Genomic DNA, 18,436 nt, shown 5'->3' with positions numbered 1-18,436 from the left:
AGTTTAATGTAAATTTGTAAATGTATTTATTTTTTCTTAAGCCACTGGTCTAAACTGAACCAATATAACCAAATAGGTTGTACATGCTGCAATAGCCTGGAATGAACAAAAAGACAAAACATTAAATTAGAGAAAATCTTGTAAAAACATAATTCATAAAAGTGTGGTGATGAGTGACCGTTTGTCAATGATTATTCAGAAATCATGAGATGAGGTCTGGTGAGATGTAGGTTTCAGAAAAACATTTTCTTATCGTGCCAACGTTTCGACCTTTATTGAGATCATCTTCAGAGCCTGGAATTTACAAACATTGTTTAAATTTAACAACATGTAGGCAGTGGAAAAAAGTGAATTTATTTGCATTGTATAAATTCACTTTTTTCCACATCCTACATGTTTTTGTTAAATTTAAACAATGTTTGTAAATCTCAGGCTCTGAAGATGATCTCAATAAAGGTTGAAACGTTAGCACGATAAGAAAATGTTTTTCTGAAACCTACATTTCACCAGACCATATCCCACGATTTCTGAATAATAATTCTTAAATTTGTAAAATAAAATTACCGCTCATTTCATGACAAATCATAACTAAGCCAAAAGTACAAAAATATAAGCTTAAGCGTTAATTTAGAGTCACGTTTATTACATTCAAGTAGTTTGGTCATTTCAGATCATTTTGGTCAAATGTCTGTAAAATGGTCTGGTTCAACCAAGCTACCGGTTCATCACTCTGCAGGCTGCAGAACACAAGAACCTCACAATATTACTTTCTGTTCAAAGCAAAGATTTAATCAATTCAATCAATCTTAAAACTTTCAAATTATGCGATAGAAAAAAAATCAACTTACAGATGTGATTAACTTTGGATTTATCGTTAGTAGGCCACAAGCTGTAAACTTAAAGTTTCTATCTGTTGTATTACGGAGAAAAGTATCGAGCTAGAATTAATCACAGATAGTAAGAAAATCAAATTTCAACTTTGATTACAATTGACATACCTCCTCTTTTATTTCTAGATTAAAACTGCAGTTTGAAATTGAACAAAGTATAAACCTTGTCCTACCAGCCTAAAAAATGTTTGTTTTTTAAACAAAATTTTAAAATAAATTAACTTACATTATACCTCTTTAGCAACAACGCATGAGACAAGAGTTGTAACAATGAATTTTGAAAAATAAAAGAAGCCCCAGAGGATTGTATTTATCAGGAAGATGGTGCCTTGGCTAGAGAAAAACCAGCTGAATATCACAAGATAAATGTTAAAGAGAATTTTTAAAAAACAGCCAGTAATGATGCTCAGCAGGTGCAAACTGAAGATATCGTTAAGATCTTGGAGTAGATCACAGAGCTTTCTGTTGCAATGACGAACCAATTCAATGTTCTTAATAGTCACATTACTCGTTACATACAAACTGAAAAAATGTTTATTTAAAACAAAAAATTATTTTTTTACAGTTGTTTAATTTTTAAAAAATGGTCTATTTTGGCAGTAATTAATAATTAATAAGAATTTAACTTCAGACTTTTTACTTCTTAAATTTTATTTAATAGAAATATTACTAAATGAACAAAAAATTGTAATTTTGTCATTACCGACCAATTTGTCTGATTATCCTCGCTGGTTTGGTCTGTCAGACATCATCCAGCATTTCGCCATGTTTGGGGACTCAATACAGACATGAAGAATCATACCCAAGAATGTGTCTGACACAAAATGGTCAGTAATGACCAAATTACAGTCATCACTCTGCAGACCACACAGAGAAATCTCACAAAAATTAACTATTTATTTACCTAGCTTTGAAGAATTTTATTTTACTCTGCTTTTCAACTTCAGATAAGAAACAATTTATACTTCTAATTCTTGATTTCAAGACTAGAGCCAAGAAAAGAAATTGCATCTCAGAGGTGTATAAAGATATGCAATAGTGCACAGCGCTTACTGCCCATAGGAATTTATAAATTGAACTCGACAAGGTGGTAATAAGATAAAAGCCACAGACAGGGATTACATTACATAAAAAGTACATAAACAACAGGCTTGAAGCTAAAAAATCTCCTCTTAAATTAACACTGCAAATAGGAAATAGTATCTTGTCCACACTATTTAAGTCAGAGATGAACCTAGCAAATTTTGGCACGAGGTACAAAACCGTGCCAGAAAAGCAGCCAAGACTCATCAAATTGAGGATCAAAGGATTTATTATTTTCATCATCCCTATCTGTGCACTCGTCTGGTTTCTGATCAAAGTTATAAGCTCACTTATGTTAGAAGTGGGCTCCGGTCTGGGAATCGGCTTGTCCGGCACGACATCACTTTCTACAACCATGTGCGGCGTTACTATACCGTGCGCAAGGCAAAAAACTATCATGAAAACTGTATAGGCGAGACGTGCTTTCGACAGTTTAAAGGTGCGTTTCGTCTTGACGTAAAGGAATGGCAGCGTCCCGAAGACACAGGATATGTAGTATATCAGGCTGAAAGACCTGAAAAAAGTATTCGACATCATCGCGGATTAAAGCTAACTGGGAATTGAAATTTCCCACTTATAAAATCAATTTCATTTATAATTGGCCAATCCACACCTTGGCTTGGGTCAAATAATCACGCAAATACAAATTGTACTAGAAACTTGTTATTTACTGTTAACATTGACAGGTACAATTTGTCTATCAATGTCAATCAGCTTCCAAAATAGGTCCTTTTGTAGAGGGTAAAGTTATTCTTCAGGATGGCCATTCAACTTTTCCCCTCCCAGATTATCTATAATTTAATATGCTCTATTAGTGGTGGTTTTGTCCTATAAAACCAATTTTTTACATTTATCTAATAATATTTTGTTGTCTTAGTAGTTTTCTACCGCTTGTGGTTTAATCTTTTTTTTTTATATATGGCATCTAAAAAGTTTTTAACATCTTATTACATTTTACAATTCTATATTTAAAATGATATAAAGATATAGATTGTATTAAGTGTAATAAATTTCAATATTTCTCTATCTATGTGGGCAATCATCATTTTGGTATGCCTTTCCTCGCTGGGTTTGGCTATCAGATGTTTCAACATTTTGCCTTCTTTATAGTGAATCTCTCAAAGATGTACGAGCAAAAAGTTCAAAAAGCTTCGTTTAACCAGAAAAGCACATGACAACTGTAACCTCGAAAGATGGGCAGTTCAATTTGTATAAGGTACAAATTTTGACAAAGAACATTTTTCACCAACAGGAGAAAAAATTTGTCTTCTAATCGTTACTGATCATTTTAGTCTGCCTATCCTTGCCATGTTGGCCTGTCAGACGCTTTTCGGCATTTAGCGATTTTCAGTGACTGTAGAAATTAGGATTTCTGTGAAGTTGTCTCTTATATGAGTTATGTAGGCGTTTTAGAAAGAAGTCCATTTTTTTAATTGTTAAAATTGTCTTTTTTAATGTGGTGATTAGTGAACGTTAGTCTATGATTATTGGGAAATGGTGTGACAGGTTTCAGAAAAACAATTTCTTTATCGTGCCAACGTTTCGATCTTTATTGAGACCATCTTCTGGGCTCAGTGTTTGTTTTCTGTGTAATTGTGCCATTCTTGCATGTCATGTTGTGTCTTTTTTTACATTGGTATTGCTTTAAATGGTGTAAATACCTGAACATGAACTATTGTTAATTTGTGTATTTGTTTTTTAATAACAGATTTTGTATTTGTAATTTTCCAAGTTTCAGAGACATTCATTTTCTGCCCATTTTGTACTTTGCGTAATAGTTTCATTATCGAAGCAAGTTGCATACTTTGACTTTCAAATGTTCACAAACGATTATATAATTGTTCTTTGTATTTGATCTTCCTTCCTGTCTATTCAATATGTTCGCCTTCGGACTTATCTGTTTGTTAAATGTGTCAGGTCAGTTTTATCAAACTTTTTATGTAGTGTTTTCTGATTATATTGTAGTCTTTGGGTAGTTTTTATTCTGTCCTGTAATTTTACCATTTTGTTTCAGTGAGGGTGGTTTGAGTTGCCCTAAACTGAGTTTTCCATTGCTTAAAAATCACTATTGTACACCTAGCCAGGACTATCAAACTTTTGAAAAAAAAAACATGTTTCGGGGTGAGCTGACCGGCTGGAATTTTTTTAATGAACATGAAAGGACTTCAAATTGTCTTTTTCTCAATTATACTCTGCAAAAGCGTGATACTCTAAACAATACAATCACAAATTTCATTCGAAAAAAAAAAACAAAAAAAAAACAATTTCGTTAAACCCGACACTGAAATGGCACTAAGTGAGGAAAGGCAGGCCTAACTGATCGGTACTTGTCAGGTTTATCACCTGCAGACAATACAGAGAAATATCACAGAGTAAAAATTTATTAACCAATTGATGACACCCTGTATAAAAAATATTTGTCATAAGACAAGTTCATTACATTTTATAAAACCTCAAATTATCCGTTAGAACATCCTGCAACTCATTTTCAGGTGAACAAAAAATAAAATCTTTCGATTGTGTTGTTTAAAGTTGATCTGTTTTAATTTTATTTTAACAAGTTTTGTGAACACTTGTTCCAGGTGTGGTAAACAATGCTGTTTTTGCAAATAGTTGATCCTATAAAAACTAAAATAACTAATGATACTGGACAAAAAATTAGGTTGTCATATCCATGTAGGAACAAATAGCACAATTATGTAAAAAAAAAGGAATATAATATATTAAAGGGAAAAAATACAGTTGCATGTAAATATTAAGAATCATTAATTATTTTTGTAAGAATGGTTTACACGTTATTGATTTGCATAAAACTTGACAAAAATGTACAGATAAATTTACAATAAAAAAAAGGAAACATACAAGAAAAAAAAAATGTCTAAACATGCCTGAGAAACGAGCAAATTAAATGTAAAATTAAATTTATCTCCTTCATGATGCCTGACACTCTCATTAATCAATTTTCTTGCATTCACATATGTACTGATGGCCTAACATTGAAACAGGGGGGTGGGAGAAGAACATTGATGGCCTTTACTTCTGTAACATAAAACAACTGTTAGAAACTTTTATGTTCAATGCAATTTATAAATACAAAAAACATACCTCATCTAACTTGGCTTTTTTTCCTTTGTTCTTTGTTGAATTAGCTTGGGCAATTTTACGTTTCTTATCTTCAATCTGCAAATAAAATATGTTAAAAATAAAGAAAATCGAGTATCGGTAGACAAGAAAAATATATTGTTTAAATGAAAATCACAACAGGCACAATTATTATAATCCACTTCACTTATACAAAACCATAAAACCCAATAAAATTCTTTTTATTTCTCCAAATAAAGATTGTTCTTTCCTTGGTCAAATCGTATTGTACAACGTAACATTTACATTTTTTAAAGTTATCCTCAAAATATACATAAGGAAAAATATATTTGTCAGCAGCTCACTATACACAATTAATATAGGACCTGAACCACTTACATTATTCCTCTCTGGACTCTCTTCCAAATCGTCAAGGTCTTCCTCGTCGAGTTCATCTTCTAGATCTTCTTCTTCATCGTCATCCCCCACCAATTCACCTGCTGATTAATCAAATATGGTTTATAGTAACTACGATCATTTGCAAATGTTAAGCACAGCTTGTGTAAAATACTTGCTTCCAACTGTGTGGTTTCCAAGGAGGTGGACTGGTCCAGAGCCTTTGACTAGGTGGAATGTGACAGGCGGATCCGGGAAGAGGAGGTCGAGCACTGCCTGGGACTGTGGACCACCTCCTTTCATAACTGCAATGGGAAATCTGACATCTGATTTATAACCCATAGCCTCAACTTCTACCACGTTAACCTCTCCATCTTTTGCATCTGCTCCTAATACTATCTACAAAAGAAATTTAAAAAAAAATATATATATATAATTATTCTAATTACATATTTATTAAAGTTCATGTTTTCCTCTTTTATTTGAGGAGTTCAGATTGTTTAATTTTAATCACCAAATTTCAGCCGCAAATTACCCATTTAAAATATATCATCATTTATTCATACATTTTATTTTATTTTTTTTTTTTTTTAATAAGCTCTTTCAAGTATCATACCTGTTTAACAAGAAGTGTGTGTTCTCCTCGGATGCCTTGTGATTCATTGCCATCTACGGCTTTCATATCTGGGTCCCATACCTCCTTATCTTTGTTCTTTTTTAAAGTAACTCCTGCAGACATAATGCAAGATTTGTTTATTACATAAAAATTGACAAAATCCAATAATATTAAAATGTGAGATTTTTATGTCGGGGGAAGGGTTGAACCAGCGAGTGATTAATTTTGTTTGATGTATTACATATTATCAGGTTAATTAATTAATAATTAACATGATTGAGACGCATTGTAGTATGTTGTGTTTAGCCTTTGGGACTGCTGTGAACTGCACCAACATAGCTTGCATAGAATCGATCATGTATGGAACCTGTTAAAATAATCTCAAGGTTGGAACGGATTTTTCATTTAATTAGTCGTTACATTTAATGGAAGATGTCAACCTTAACCAACCGGTGATACATTGCATTAATTCCCGGGATATGTCCCAGACTTCAGTTTTCCCAACTTCCGACTGAAATTGCCCATCAAAAACCAAAATAATTGAGAATTCGAATACTGTTGGAAAGCTAATAAAATGTTGAAGTTTTTAGCTGGTTTAACACTTTTTAAAAATGTGATGAGAGTGCACAAGTTGCATGTGTACAAACATTTTAAAGAAGTTATTCCAAAAACCATTTCGCAAATTTCATGTTTGTGAAAGTTATTTTGTTAAATAAATAGACTAATTGATTCCTTTTCGCAGGAATGTGGATTCATTAATGTATGGCAAAATTTTCTAGTTGTAAGCTATATACATTATATCAATATTTTTAATATTTCTGGACCGATTTACGTTGATAGTCATTTTTTCAAAGGGAATCGTACCTAAAAATACGATTATAAAAATTTACAAGTCAAAAAATTTGAAGATAAGGTATTTATTATAATTATTATTAAGTAATTATTATGTGAAAATGGCAAAATAACTCTTCAGCTTACAAAATAAGTTACCGGCCATGTGGTTTTTATGTGAGTCTATGATTATTCGGAAATCATGAGATGCGGTCTGGTGTGATATAAGTTTCAGAAAAACATATGCCTCATTATGCCAATGTTTCGATCTTTATTGAGATCATCTTCGGGGCCTGGGATTTACAAATGTTGTTTAAATTTAACAAATGTAGGATGTGGAAAAAAGTGAATTTATACAATGCAAAATATATATATATATATATATATATATATATATATATTTTTTTTTTCNTTTTTTTCAATCAAGCTTGGGTGTTTTGCAATCATAGATATGTTGCTTTACTTTCTTATCCAGATATTGGGATGTAAGTTGCTGGACAGTTTAAACAATTGATTTTGAAAATTAAGTCAGATTTATTTGTTACTGGTGTGGGATCTTTAATTTTGGAAAAAAGTGTGAATTGTTTTATAGATTTTGAAAGCTATTTTAAAGTTATCGGAAGAGAGAAATGTGTTTAATTTATGTGATAGGCCTTGAATGACTGGCATGGAAATGGTATGTTGGTTTGTTTGTATTTGATAGAGTTGATATAGTATTATTAGTAATAGTGGATTGTGGAAGTGTTGAGTTGTAGTTGTTGAGTGTTTAGGGTAGTGATTGTTATGGAGGATCTGTTTGTATATCTGTATGTTCTTGTGATGAAATGATTCATGGCTTAGGGTAATAATTCTGTGAAGTAACCCTTTGGCCATGTTTATTATTGTATGAAGAAAATGGTGAGATGTAAAAATGTCTCAATAAAGATCGAAATGTTGGCACGATAAAGAAAATGTTTTTCTGAAACCTACGTCACACCAGACTGCATCTCACGATTTCCAAATAATCTTGCACAACTTTCATTAGATAAATTATATAGGAGCCAGCCTCTGTAAGACCTATGGACTGCGAGTATTTTAGTCTATTGTGCATTCACCATGTTCATAGAGTAAAATTCTTTATAATAACAGTAATTTATGGTTTAAACAGCTTGTAACTTAATTAAAGCGTGTTAATGAGTATGGGTTTAAACTCTTAGGGGCCTGTTGTATCAACCTCGGTTAAAACCAAGGTCAAAGAAAGAAGCGTTACACCATCTGTAAAGGGTAGTAAACTCGTACACAAAATCATGCAACTGTCTATAGACAAATCGCCAATGTCTTTTAGACTGTTGCGGAACATATCAAGATGATCAAGAAAATTTGTCACACCTCAGTTAAACTAGTTCCCGCGATAACGATATGAGAGCAGCCTGCAGCATATTGTTGCTTTGTAATTTTTGATTTTGCCAGGCGTCCAACATTTGTATTGACTTTTCTGGAAAAATTAAAATTAGAAGGTAGTTCAGGTTTCAGAAATTTCACTCGGCTAACCACCATGGATTTTGAAAATTTACTAATTATGGTTGAAAATAAAATATGCAAGCAAGAAACAAGACTCAGAGCAACCATTTGTCTTTCTGTTGTTTATGTTGCGCAACGTGTCTCAACTTTTCTAAACGAGCAGGGAACCATGATGTGTCATCTGTGTCTACAGGTAGTTGCAGAACTATTTGGTCCAACAGTAGAATTTCTTCTATGAAACTAGCCCTTAAGGGACCACAGTTCAACTGAACTCGTTGGTCAAACTGAGCATTGCACTATGTATTCTAGTTAGTGATCATATTTGTTCATTGTTAACACTGGGTGTTGTACGACTTTAATTTTTTAGCATCTAGAATTTTTGAGGGTTTTACCAACACCATTAGAAGATGTTCCTGTACAACAAAAGATGTTCCTCTACAACAATAACAAAGAACGATTTTCCAACTTTATGGATGTCCCGCACACAATTCTTTGCACGCGAGACATTATTTGAATCGTCACTTCCGGGATAGGTGGATAGAGCCACATGGTCCGATCTGTTGGCCTCCTCGGTCACCCGATTTAACTCTGATTCTACTATTTTCTCTGGGGTCGTTTAAATAACAATACCTATGCCCATCATAACCCAGCAACCACAGTGGAAGGAACTGCGGCAAGATTAGAAAATGCTTGTAAATCCATCTCCCCTGACTCTATCGCTCTGAGCACCTGTGAAGAGTGGTTAAAAAGAGCAAATATTCGCATATTTACACAAGGCAAGGCAGATTGAACATGAAATCTGATTAATAAACAGCAAACCAAATGACTTTTTTTTTTAACTGTTTGTCATAACTGCCTTTTTTTTGACAAATTTAAAATCTGATTGCACCACGTAAAAAATCCTTTAAAACGACGTCAGGATGTATAGGGACGTATCTGAAATTGTGAAGTAGAACTGAGCCTGAAATACCCTGTATTATTTTCCTCCAAAAATGTAAAAATTAGAAAATTTAAAACTGAAGACCTATTTTTTTTTGGATAGCATCATTTGTTTAAGAGATACAGCCGGGCCACATAAAAAAAATAAAAAAAAAAGACCCCGTATATACAATTTAAGTAATAACTTGGAAAAATGCATATACTCTAACAATTTTTTTCTTTCCTCTTGATAATTCGAATTATTTTTGTGGTGCCTCGGGTTTCAAATTATTGAGAATAGACTGTACATATAAAATATATACTGAATAGATGGAAAATGCATTAGTTCTATTACCAAAGAAATGAAAATTACCAGACCCACTATTTCAACATTAATGTCTGGCACAAAATTTATGATTTTATGAACTTCTCGGCACAATAATGATGACACGACTTGAGTACATATATGCGACGAGTTCTAGGGCAAAAGAAATACCAAGTGCCGGGCTTACTATTCCTAATTAGAAAAACAAAACTACAATTAGAACTATGTATAATTAAAATAACTGTGGCCGTCAAATCAAAAGTTAATACATTTTTATTTAAACGTGAGAACACGCCTTTAACATCTTAAATGGAATATTATTATGAAATAGACGTTGTTCGGCTTTCATCTAGGTTTAACCCATGCTAGACAGCCGTTCAGATTTGAACCAGAATTATCGTTTGAATTCGTTTCAGTAATAAATTTGAGCTTAAAACAATCGTTTCAGTACTAAATTTGAATTTAAAAAACTTAAATAAGTGAATGTTAAAAGGGAAAAATGAAAACGGTACAAAAATCACATTCCGCCACGTGTTTTTGAATATTGCGCCAAAGGCTGGAGCGACTCGTTTCCTGTTAATGTAAATCGGCCATATTGGATTCATGCCCGACGAGCGTACGACCTTTGTTCCGCCCAACGAGAAACCATTAAAAACCCAAATTTACAAGAAGATTGATTAATTAGAGGTAAATTCGAGGGTACGTTCTGGAGAGAAACGAAGACGAGGCGACCGAGGCAAAGCTGCAAAGAACTTTGACTAGAAAGCATTGCCAATCGGCGTTACAAGTTCAAAACAAACTTCCGAATTAAATATATATTTTGTTAAATAACTATTGCATAATCGTGACGTTCTAATGCAAAATTTTTTAATCTATGCCGGGAAAAGGCTAACGGCTAGACTCGACACATAGGCGAATCGAACTGTTCGTAATATGTTTGTGAGAATATACTCGAATCAGACGCATGGCAGTCGGTCGGGTAAGGCCGGCCGAAGAGACGCCAGAAACAATTTGACGTTTTACGAAAACGTGAGAGAATGAAATTAAAAAAGTTTTAAAAAGCGGACGTCGGTTGTGCAAAATGGACCGGCCGGATTAAAAAATCAAGCAGAACGACGAGAAGGAAAAAAAAGGAATCGAGAAGATGGAACGAACGGCGCGGGGAAGCGGCTTTAGGCCGGCGAGAGCCCTGCGCCGCTCCGGAGGCGTAAAATAGGCGAAATCGGGCAGACACGGCGGCAAGATGGTTAAAACTGAGAACGGTCAACGTGGGAAAAATGAACACTCACCCCAGAAGTAATCTTCAGTCATGATGGCTGCGAGACAGACGGATAAAATTCAGCAGTTGTCGAGGGCTTAGCCGGCGTTAAAATGGCGGAGGCGTTCGTCGGGTCGACTCGACTACCAGGCTGGGCACGCGACTGCGCACGTCCGTACAATTTCCCACCAGTGTCCAACGATAGCCAACCGACTTCCAGTTTTTAACATTTCCACTAATTTTAATCATTACCTGCCTCCCCAGGATTGTAATATTATTAAATATTACTAAAATTTACTATTACTAATACTGACACAATTCCTTAAACTTCATTGCGAACTATTATTTTATTTGGCGATGAATCTCCGTTTCCAAACAATAAGAGCCCCCTCCCCGATTGAAAGTAATGTTCTAGAAGAAGAAAAAGGAAACAATTTCATACATTTTCTGCCTGTTACAGTTTTCTTCAATCCATTATTTATTTTTTATTATTACGTTTTTCTATTCCCAAGCCACGTATAAAAAAGTCAATGAACTGGCAGACAGTGCAGCAAAATCTACACACAGTCAGTCTATCAGTAAACCCAGATTTGATACAATCCCAAGATATCTGTAGCAAATTGGGATAGAGAATGGGCAAACATAGAAGATAATACAGACAAACCAACATACATATCCATTCCATTCGTTCACGGCCTATCATACAAATTAAACATATTTCTCTCTTTTCCCATAACTTTAAAATACCCTTAAAAAACTATAAAATTATTCACACTCTTTTTTAAAAAAAATTAAATATCCCACACCAGTAACTAGTCTTATGTATAAATTGTCCGGCAATTTACATCGTTATTACATCCCGATATCTGGATAACAGGGTAAAACGACACATCTATGGTTGCAAAAAACCCAAACAAAATCCTACAGCACTGACTACCCACCATTTTGAACACCAACACAGTTTCAATTTAAACAGTCCAAAAATATTAAACACAGAACGAAACAAACATAAACATAACTTTTTCGAAACGGTTTACATCAACAGAGATAAACACTGCATCGATTACATAATAGACACATATAAACTCAGCCGCAGCTATGCTAATATCATAAATGAAATTCAATATCAATAACATAAATAATAATAGAATAATACATAATAATAGAAGATAATAAATTAAGCGCTATAAAAATCATACACAGACAAAAAGATTGAAAACATCAAGCCAAAATAAACGAAGGGTTGATGTTGCAATCTGCAGATTACGAATAGGTCACACTCACATAACACTATTTAATTGACCGCAGTACCCCTTGTTTCAATAAATATTAAGTTTCAAGCACAAGTCCCAGCCAAAATGCAGGTCCAATTCACTCCCTAGTGTTTTACCAATTATCTTAGGGGACGACCAAGATACATTGAATGAAGTTATACAAAATTTAAAATAGAGAAATTTATTTATGAATTTTAAATATACAAAATAAAAAGCAAATAAAAGGCGACGATAACCAAATAGTTGATCACCTATAAAAAAGAAAAAAACTATTATTAACAAAAATAATGGTTATACACAATAGTTACAGTAAATTTCAAGCATAGCAAAAATCTGGCTACTCCATAATTTATTTAACAGTGGTTAACTTATTAAAGAGGATTTAAATTTACATTAAAAAATAAATACATAATTAAACCAAAAACCAAATATGTTCTCTTTTCTTTTACACCCTGTAACACATAGTTAATCTTAAATTAACAAATAAAATTTAAAAAAAGAAAACCTAATGCAATAATTTAACAATGGCTACAGAACAAGATTAAAAAAAATAATAATTAAACTTTGAGTGAATGTGACCAGATTTAAACTGATTTATTAAACCTGGTAGATATTTTTTTAGCTTTGCATAAACTCTTGTTATTAACATTTTATCATGACAAGCAGATCTGGTCAATTTTTTTCTTAGTTGGTTGTACAAAATAAGTTTAAAAACCTCAATAATCTTTTCTTCACTTATATATCTTGGAAAATGATTCAGGTTTACGGTTATAAAATAAAAACAATTAAATAAATAATTTTAAACATTTTTTTATTAATTAAAACACCCTTAATCGATATCAATTCACTTCTCCCACGTGATGGCCAACTTCTGAATAGAACGATGAGTCTTATTATAAAAAAATTCTATAAATGCATTTTCTGATGACCAATAAATTTTTTATGTTGTAAAATGTTGGAGCAGAACCTTATAACTAAGACCTTATAACTTTTTCAACATTTTTCCTGTTGCCGCAAGTGAAACTGGGTACGAGCATTGACGTGTAACATAATCGGTCTTTTCCGATTTATAACTGGTTGATTGATGATGGCTTCAATAATGTCAGTTTCTGGCGTATTGCCTCAATTTGAAAGCAATACATTTCTGCATTGTTTTGCCAGGATTCATGAAGCTTTAGTAATGAAAATGAAGCCCGCCAAAGAGTCACCATCACCTTTTTTTGTTGGGTCGGGGGCTTTGGAAAATACGGTGCCACTTCTTGTTTGTTTCTGACCGTCTTGTCTGCCAGTCAAATCCTCGGACTGTTTTGCTAGTCAAAAACTGATCACAAACCTGGCCTGAAAACGTGTTGGAACAGAACACTAGTTTGGACTTTGGGCTTGGTGTTGGAACGCCGACGGCCGAACCGCAAGTCCGCACTACGCGGATGGAACAAGATAACTTATCAGTGAGTTGGTTGTAGACAATTCGCGGGAAACGGAATCCCTACTCCGTGGGAATCGTCCGGTTTGGGCTTTAATATACCAAACAAATTCTCTTTCATTTCGACTGGAAATAAGTAATACGGAAAATAAAATGAGCCAGAAAAATTTGTTGCAGTTCTTCAAACCTTCGCCAACGGGGAAACGTCCCTTGGCTGAAATTGCCGGTAATCAAGTGTCCGCCAAGAAAGCCAAACTGGACTCAGGTTTCTGTTTTATTTGTTTTTCAAATGTTTCACCTATGTCGACGATTTATTTACATTTCTTAATACTTTTGGGTGCCGATAGATTAAATTTGAGTGTCTTTCAAGTTGAAAATGTGATCCATTGCTTCCCGTATTTCATGAATCATCATGTGTCTATCATAACGCACATGTACCACATTTTACTCAAATTTATTTTGAGTTTCTTCGTAAACTTTATTGCTTTGGATGATTTGTTGTCACAAAACCATCTGTTGACAATGTTGTTTATGTTTATAGTTTAATTCATTAATCCATATATGATTTAATAGTCATAGCTGACCGTATTTATTATTTTAATTAATTATACTATCTAAGGTCTTGGTTGAGATGAAAAAGCTTGTGACTTTTAACTTAACATGACTTTTAATGTTAAGGCCTCTCAGACGAGGCGGCTAGTTGATTCAACTAGTATGGATGGGTGTCAAGGAGTCGTGGTAGCGAAATGTTTGGGAATTGCCCCATCGCCTTTACACGGTCAACTTGTCCGCCCGGGCGGGTGGCCAGCAGGCACAAGTGCCACTCACGTTCTCATCCCCATTGGTTGACTCAACACAAAAGACACTGCTCAGTATTTGTCTCACACCAGTCACCTAGTTGAGTCAGCGAGTTCACGATGGAAAGCGTTGCATTTGCAAGTTTCAATGTGAAGCGGTTCATTGAAGAAATTCGTATTAGTCCCGCGATATGGGACATGTGGGGTGAGGAGTATAGCTACAAAATTAAAAGAAGCGAAGTTTTGAGGGAAGTAGCGCAACAGTATTTGAACGAAAGCGCCCGTTTCCCAATTTTATAACTACGGGTAAACCCACACTTTTCTTTACTGGGTTTCCTCATTTTTTGCTTCTCGTCTTGCAGAAGCAAGCACAAGAAGTGCTCTCGCTTCCTCGGGTTCTACCTTTGTACTGGCCTGTTGAGAAAAGTGGTCGATTCCACAAGTTGCCTGGTGTGAAACCAGCAAAGAAAGTCTTCACACGGCAGTAAACTAGCTGAGTCAACCGGGCAACTTAGTTGAATCAACCAAACTGCCTCGTCTGAAAGAGGCCTAAATGAAAATAAAATAAACTAATATCAAATTTAAAATATTTCAGACGCCCAAGAGCCTAAAGAAACAGATTCCGTTGAAAAGGTTGATTCCAAGACCAAAAAAAATGGTATGTATTAAACGACATTAATATTTATGTGTGGTGATTAGTGACCGTTAGTCTATGATTATTCGGAAATTGTGAGATGCGGTCTGGTGTGACTATTCAACTACTGTGATTCTATGGTCTTCAGGTTTGTGGGGAAATGTCACTTAGCTCCCTTCTGGTTGGGCAACCCGTCAGATTTACATCCTTCTTTCTAAAATAGATGTTTGTCCATTTCTAAAACTATTTTCTTATTTTAACAACTAGCTAAACTTATTCTGAAATGGGGACTGGCTTACATTGTATTTACGTTTTAAGTCAACTATTAATTTTATTCCTAGTTATTATGGATTTTTTGTGTCTTTATGCTTGAATAGAACAATGTATTTTATATTTAAAATTCTATTATGTATTTTGTATCGCATTTCTCTTTCTCTCAGAGTCCTGTACTCCAAAGAGATTGCAGATGTCCCTCCCCTTTGAGCCGAAGCCTGAGGACATCAGGGAAGAGATTTTGGATTTTTCTAAGAAGTTGCCAATCATCGACCCTAAAATAGGCCCATCTTGGTTTAAGGCTCTGAAACCAGAGTTCAAAAAGCCATATTTTAAAAAAGTAATTTTGATACCCCATTCGATATCCAGGACAAAAATAAACTTTGTTTTTATTTTCAGCTTAATGACTTTGTCATGTCTGAGAGGAAGTCGTACACAATATATCCCCCTGCAGACAAAGTCTGGACCTGGACAAAGGAATGTTCTCTTAAAGACATAAAAGTAGTGATCCTCGGACAAGACCCTTACCACAATCCCAACCAGGCACATGGCCTCTGCTTCAGTGTTGAAATCGGAACACCTCCCCCACCCAGGTAAATCATCTTAACCTTTATTTACTAATTAAAAATAATTATTTTCATTTTAGCTTGCTTAATATGTACAAAGAATTATCAACCGATATTCAAGGGTTTAAACAACCAAATCATGGTTATTTAATCAACTGGGCTAGACAAGGTAAAGATATTTTTTTGGTCGGTTACAAGATAGTCATGTATTTAATAAATGATTGTTTAATATATACGATGATTTTTTAAATAAAAAAGTTTCACGAGTAGAATTTGGACTTTTGGATATATATACTCCAATCCCCATGGCCATGACACAGCCGTTTCCCCATAGCTCTTTTTATTGTGCAATTCCCTTATTGAATCATGGTGTCATGTAGCTGCTCTAAGATCCTTAACGATGATGTGACATATTTAATTATAATATTTCTTCTAGGAGTCCTACTGCTTAATGCCTGCTTAACAGTTAGAAAGAACGTACCAAATTCACATAAAGACAAAGGCTGGGAGCAGTTGACAACATCGGTGATAAAATATCTCAATGATCACCATGAGGGACTTGTTTTCCTCCTGTGGGGTTCTTACGCACAGAAAAAGGCGGATTTTGTCAACAAGGTATGTTAACTATTGCAGTGTGTATATTGAATACCCCCTCTCCATTTTATATTTAGGGATGGAGTTATCTGTTTGATTTAATTTTAATGAAAATGATGTAGTAAGATTGTACATTGTTGGAGAAGAAAGTTTGTTTGTCATATAATGGACGGATCACCACTTTAACTTGAAAAATTAGAAAAGCATATAAAGAAGAAGTAAAGTAGTAAAGTATATAAGAACAAGCACAGTTCACAGTATACTAAATTTTGCATTGAAACATGCAAGCTGTTCATCAAAATTCAAGTGACAAATTTATCAAAAGAATTATTAACTTATGATAGGCTGAATGATCAAGAATGATATAAAGGTAGCCATTCAGGATCGCTCCCGTCAATAGCAAAACTGCCGAATATTTGACCGGTCCAAACTCCATTGCGCACTCCAAACATCTACGGCGCGATGACAGCATGGCGTGTTTGTGAATGGAAAAACCTGGCGTGAACGGTGGAGTATTGGCGCGCTAGCTTGGTAAACGGGTAGAAAACCCGCTTTTTTTTTTTCTTTTTTTCGCAGTCTCAGTCTTTCTGTCACTGAGCAAACATCTCATCACCATCGAAAAGTCAAAAACGTTTATTCTTTATTGGCAATGACATCCAATCGAGATTTTATTGTTGAGGTGATTGAATTGTATAAAAGTTTACCATGTTTATGGAAATAGAAATAAAAGAAATTCAGCCTTTGACCAGTAGTTCGACCTTTTTGAAACAAAGGATACAAATGCAACGAGAGATGCGGTATTGATAACCCCTAAGCGCTGAGCAGAAATTGTAGTGAGAACTTAAGTTCTTCGTAGTTCATCCCTGAAGCGAGAAATCGTAATGTGGCTGCCAACCTTTTATGTGGAGTGATGATTTCTCCCATGACTGTCTTTTGTTTTTTAATCAAGGGGGTAACAAGCTGGAGTAAATATGAATAAGACGTTTCATCCATCCTTAAATACATTCACTATTTTTCATGGTCCGCTTGACCAATTAATATCATTCAATAAATTGAGGTTTTTAGTTGAGATAAAAAAAGTCAGTGTCACGAGTGGGATTCAAACCCACGACCTTCGGCTTGATAAGCCGCTACTCTACATAGCTCAAGTGGTAGAGTAGCAGCGTATCAAGCCGAAGGTCGTGGGTTAGAATCCCACTCGTGACACTGACTTTTTTATCTCAACTAAAAACCTTAATTAATTGAATCATCCTTAAATAGTTCCTCCAATCAGCAGGTTCAAGGGAAAGATCTTTGATCAAATTGATGTGGGTATTACGACTTCTGTTCAGGAGCCATTTACACCATTTCCTCTTCGGTTTTTTGCTTTTTATATATAAACAAACAGCATAGCACAAGAGATCGTCATCCATTTTGAGGAAGTAATTCACTAGATGACGATCGGAGCGACTGGCTGTGTAGCGGTCGTGAATGCCCTCTCAAATTTCAGCACTCCAAATGGAACTATTCTGCTCGGCGCGGTTCCATTTGGAGCGATCATGAATGGCCACCTTAAGAAATCCCACCATTAGGGGTGTTAAAAGTTCAAAATCGCTTTAATGATTATTAACCATTGAATACTACTTTCTGAGATTGAAAGTAATTTGTTGAAAATAAATAACATATGTTTTTTTTTCCCCCTAGAAAAAACATCATGTCCTCATGACTGTCCACCCTTCACCATTGTCTGCAAGCAGGGGCTGGTTTGGTTGCAAGCACTTCTCACGATGCAATGAATTTCTGACAAAAATGGGGAAAAAGCCAATTGATTGGGGAAACGTTTAATTTTTTCTGACATATTATTTTTCAATTGTATTTTATAACTATTTGTATTATGACATGTTTTTAATAATATATTTTTTAATTAATTTGTTTTTATTGGTCTTTATCTTTAGTTGAAAATATAATTGTTTTTTATTTATTTATTTTTATTTTTTT

General features: G+C 34.3%; 2 protein-coding genes and 1 long non-coding RNA gene across 4 annotated transcripts; 1 reads left to right on the top strand and 2 right to left on the bottom strand.

Moving 5' to 3' along the window:
• Window positions 1-21: 21 nt before the first annotated feature.
• Window positions 22-2,817, bottom strand: LOC106667011. The gene is made up of 5 exons (XR_001340507.2): window positions 2,264-2,817; window positions 1,124-1,412; window positions 999-1,067; window positions 849-938; window positions 22-96 (listed from the first exon to the last, which is right to left on the bottom strand). It is a non-coding gene; the product is annotated as an uncharacterized LOC106667011 (long non-coding RNA).
• A 1,676-nt stretch (window positions 2,818-4,493) lies between these two features.
• Window positions 4,494-11,068, bottom strand: LOC106670213 (nucleoplasmin-like protein ANO39). Of its 2 annotated transcripts, none has more exons than XM_024230261.1 (6): window positions 10,930-11,068; window positions 6,067-6,179; window positions 5,630-5,849; window positions 5,454-5,551; window positions 5,079-5,153; window positions 4,494-5,012 (listed from the first exon to the last, which is right to left on the bottom strand). In XM_024230261.1, exons 1-6 carry the CDS (start codon window positions 10,949-10,951, stop codon window positions 5,007-5,009), a joined length of 534 nt encoding a protein of 177 aa, XP_024086029.1. In that variant the 5' UTR covers window positions 10,952-11,068; the 3' UTR covers window positions 4,494-5,006. The 2 variants fall into 2 exon arrangements, with proteins under 2 accessions (XP_024086029.1, XP_014255816.1); XM_014400330.2 differs by having other exon boundaries at window positions 4,723-5,012; window positions 5,454-5,554.
• A 1,916-nt stretch (window positions 11,069-12,984) lies between these two features.
• LOC106670554 (uracil-DNA glycosylase-like) lies at window positions 12,985-18,321 on the top strand. Its single transcript, XM_014401016.2, has 7 exons — window positions 12,985-13,860; window positions 14,988-15,050; window positions 15,467-15,639; window positions 15,699-15,892; window positions 15,946-16,034; window positions 16,302-16,480; window positions 18,143-18,321. Exons 1-7 carry the CDS (start codon window positions 13,749-13,751, stop codon window positions 18,281-18,283), a joined length of 951 nt encoding a protein of 316 aa, XP_014256502.1. The 5' UTR covers window positions 12,985-13,748; the 3' UTR covers window positions 18,284-18,321.
• The last annotated feature ends 115 nt before the right edge of the window (window positions 18,322-18,436 follow it).

This window comes from Cimex lectularius, unplaced genomic scaffold, assembly GCF_000648675.2.
Source record: "Cimex lectularius strain Harlan isolate CLEC.00 unplaced genomic scaffold, Clec_2.1 scaffold2, whole genome shotgun sequence".
NCBI lineage: Eukaryota > Metazoa > Arthropoda > Insecta > Hemiptera > Cimicidae > Cimex > Cimex lectularius.
Note: the sequence above shows the minus strand (reverse complement) of the source record. Positions and strands in the feature narration are given on the sequence as shown.

Coding starts and splice junctions, on each gene's coding strand:
- LOC106670213 (XM_014400330.2), bottom strand. CDS start 10,951: ATGACTGAAGATTACTTCTGGG. Junction 5,850..6,066: donor ACACACTTCTTGTTAAACAG/GTATGATACTTG, acceptor TTTCTTTTGTAG/ATAGTATTAGGAGCAGATGC. Junction 5,154..5,453: donor AGAGTCCAGAGAGGAATAAT/GTAAGTGGTTCA, acceptor TTTTATTTGCAG/ATTGAAGATAAGAAACGTAA.
- LOC106670554 (XM_014401016.2), top strand. CDS start 13,749: ATGAGCCAGAAAAATTTGTTGCAGTTCTTCAAACCTTCGCCAACGGGG. Junction 15,640..15,698: donor AAAAGCCATATTTTAAAAAA/GTAATTTTGATA, acceptor TTTTATTTTCAG/CTTAATGACTTTGTCATGTC. Junction 16,035..16,301: donor AATCAACTGGGCTAGACAAG/GTAAAGATATTT, acceptor TATTTCTTCTAG/GAGTCCTACTGCTTAATGCC.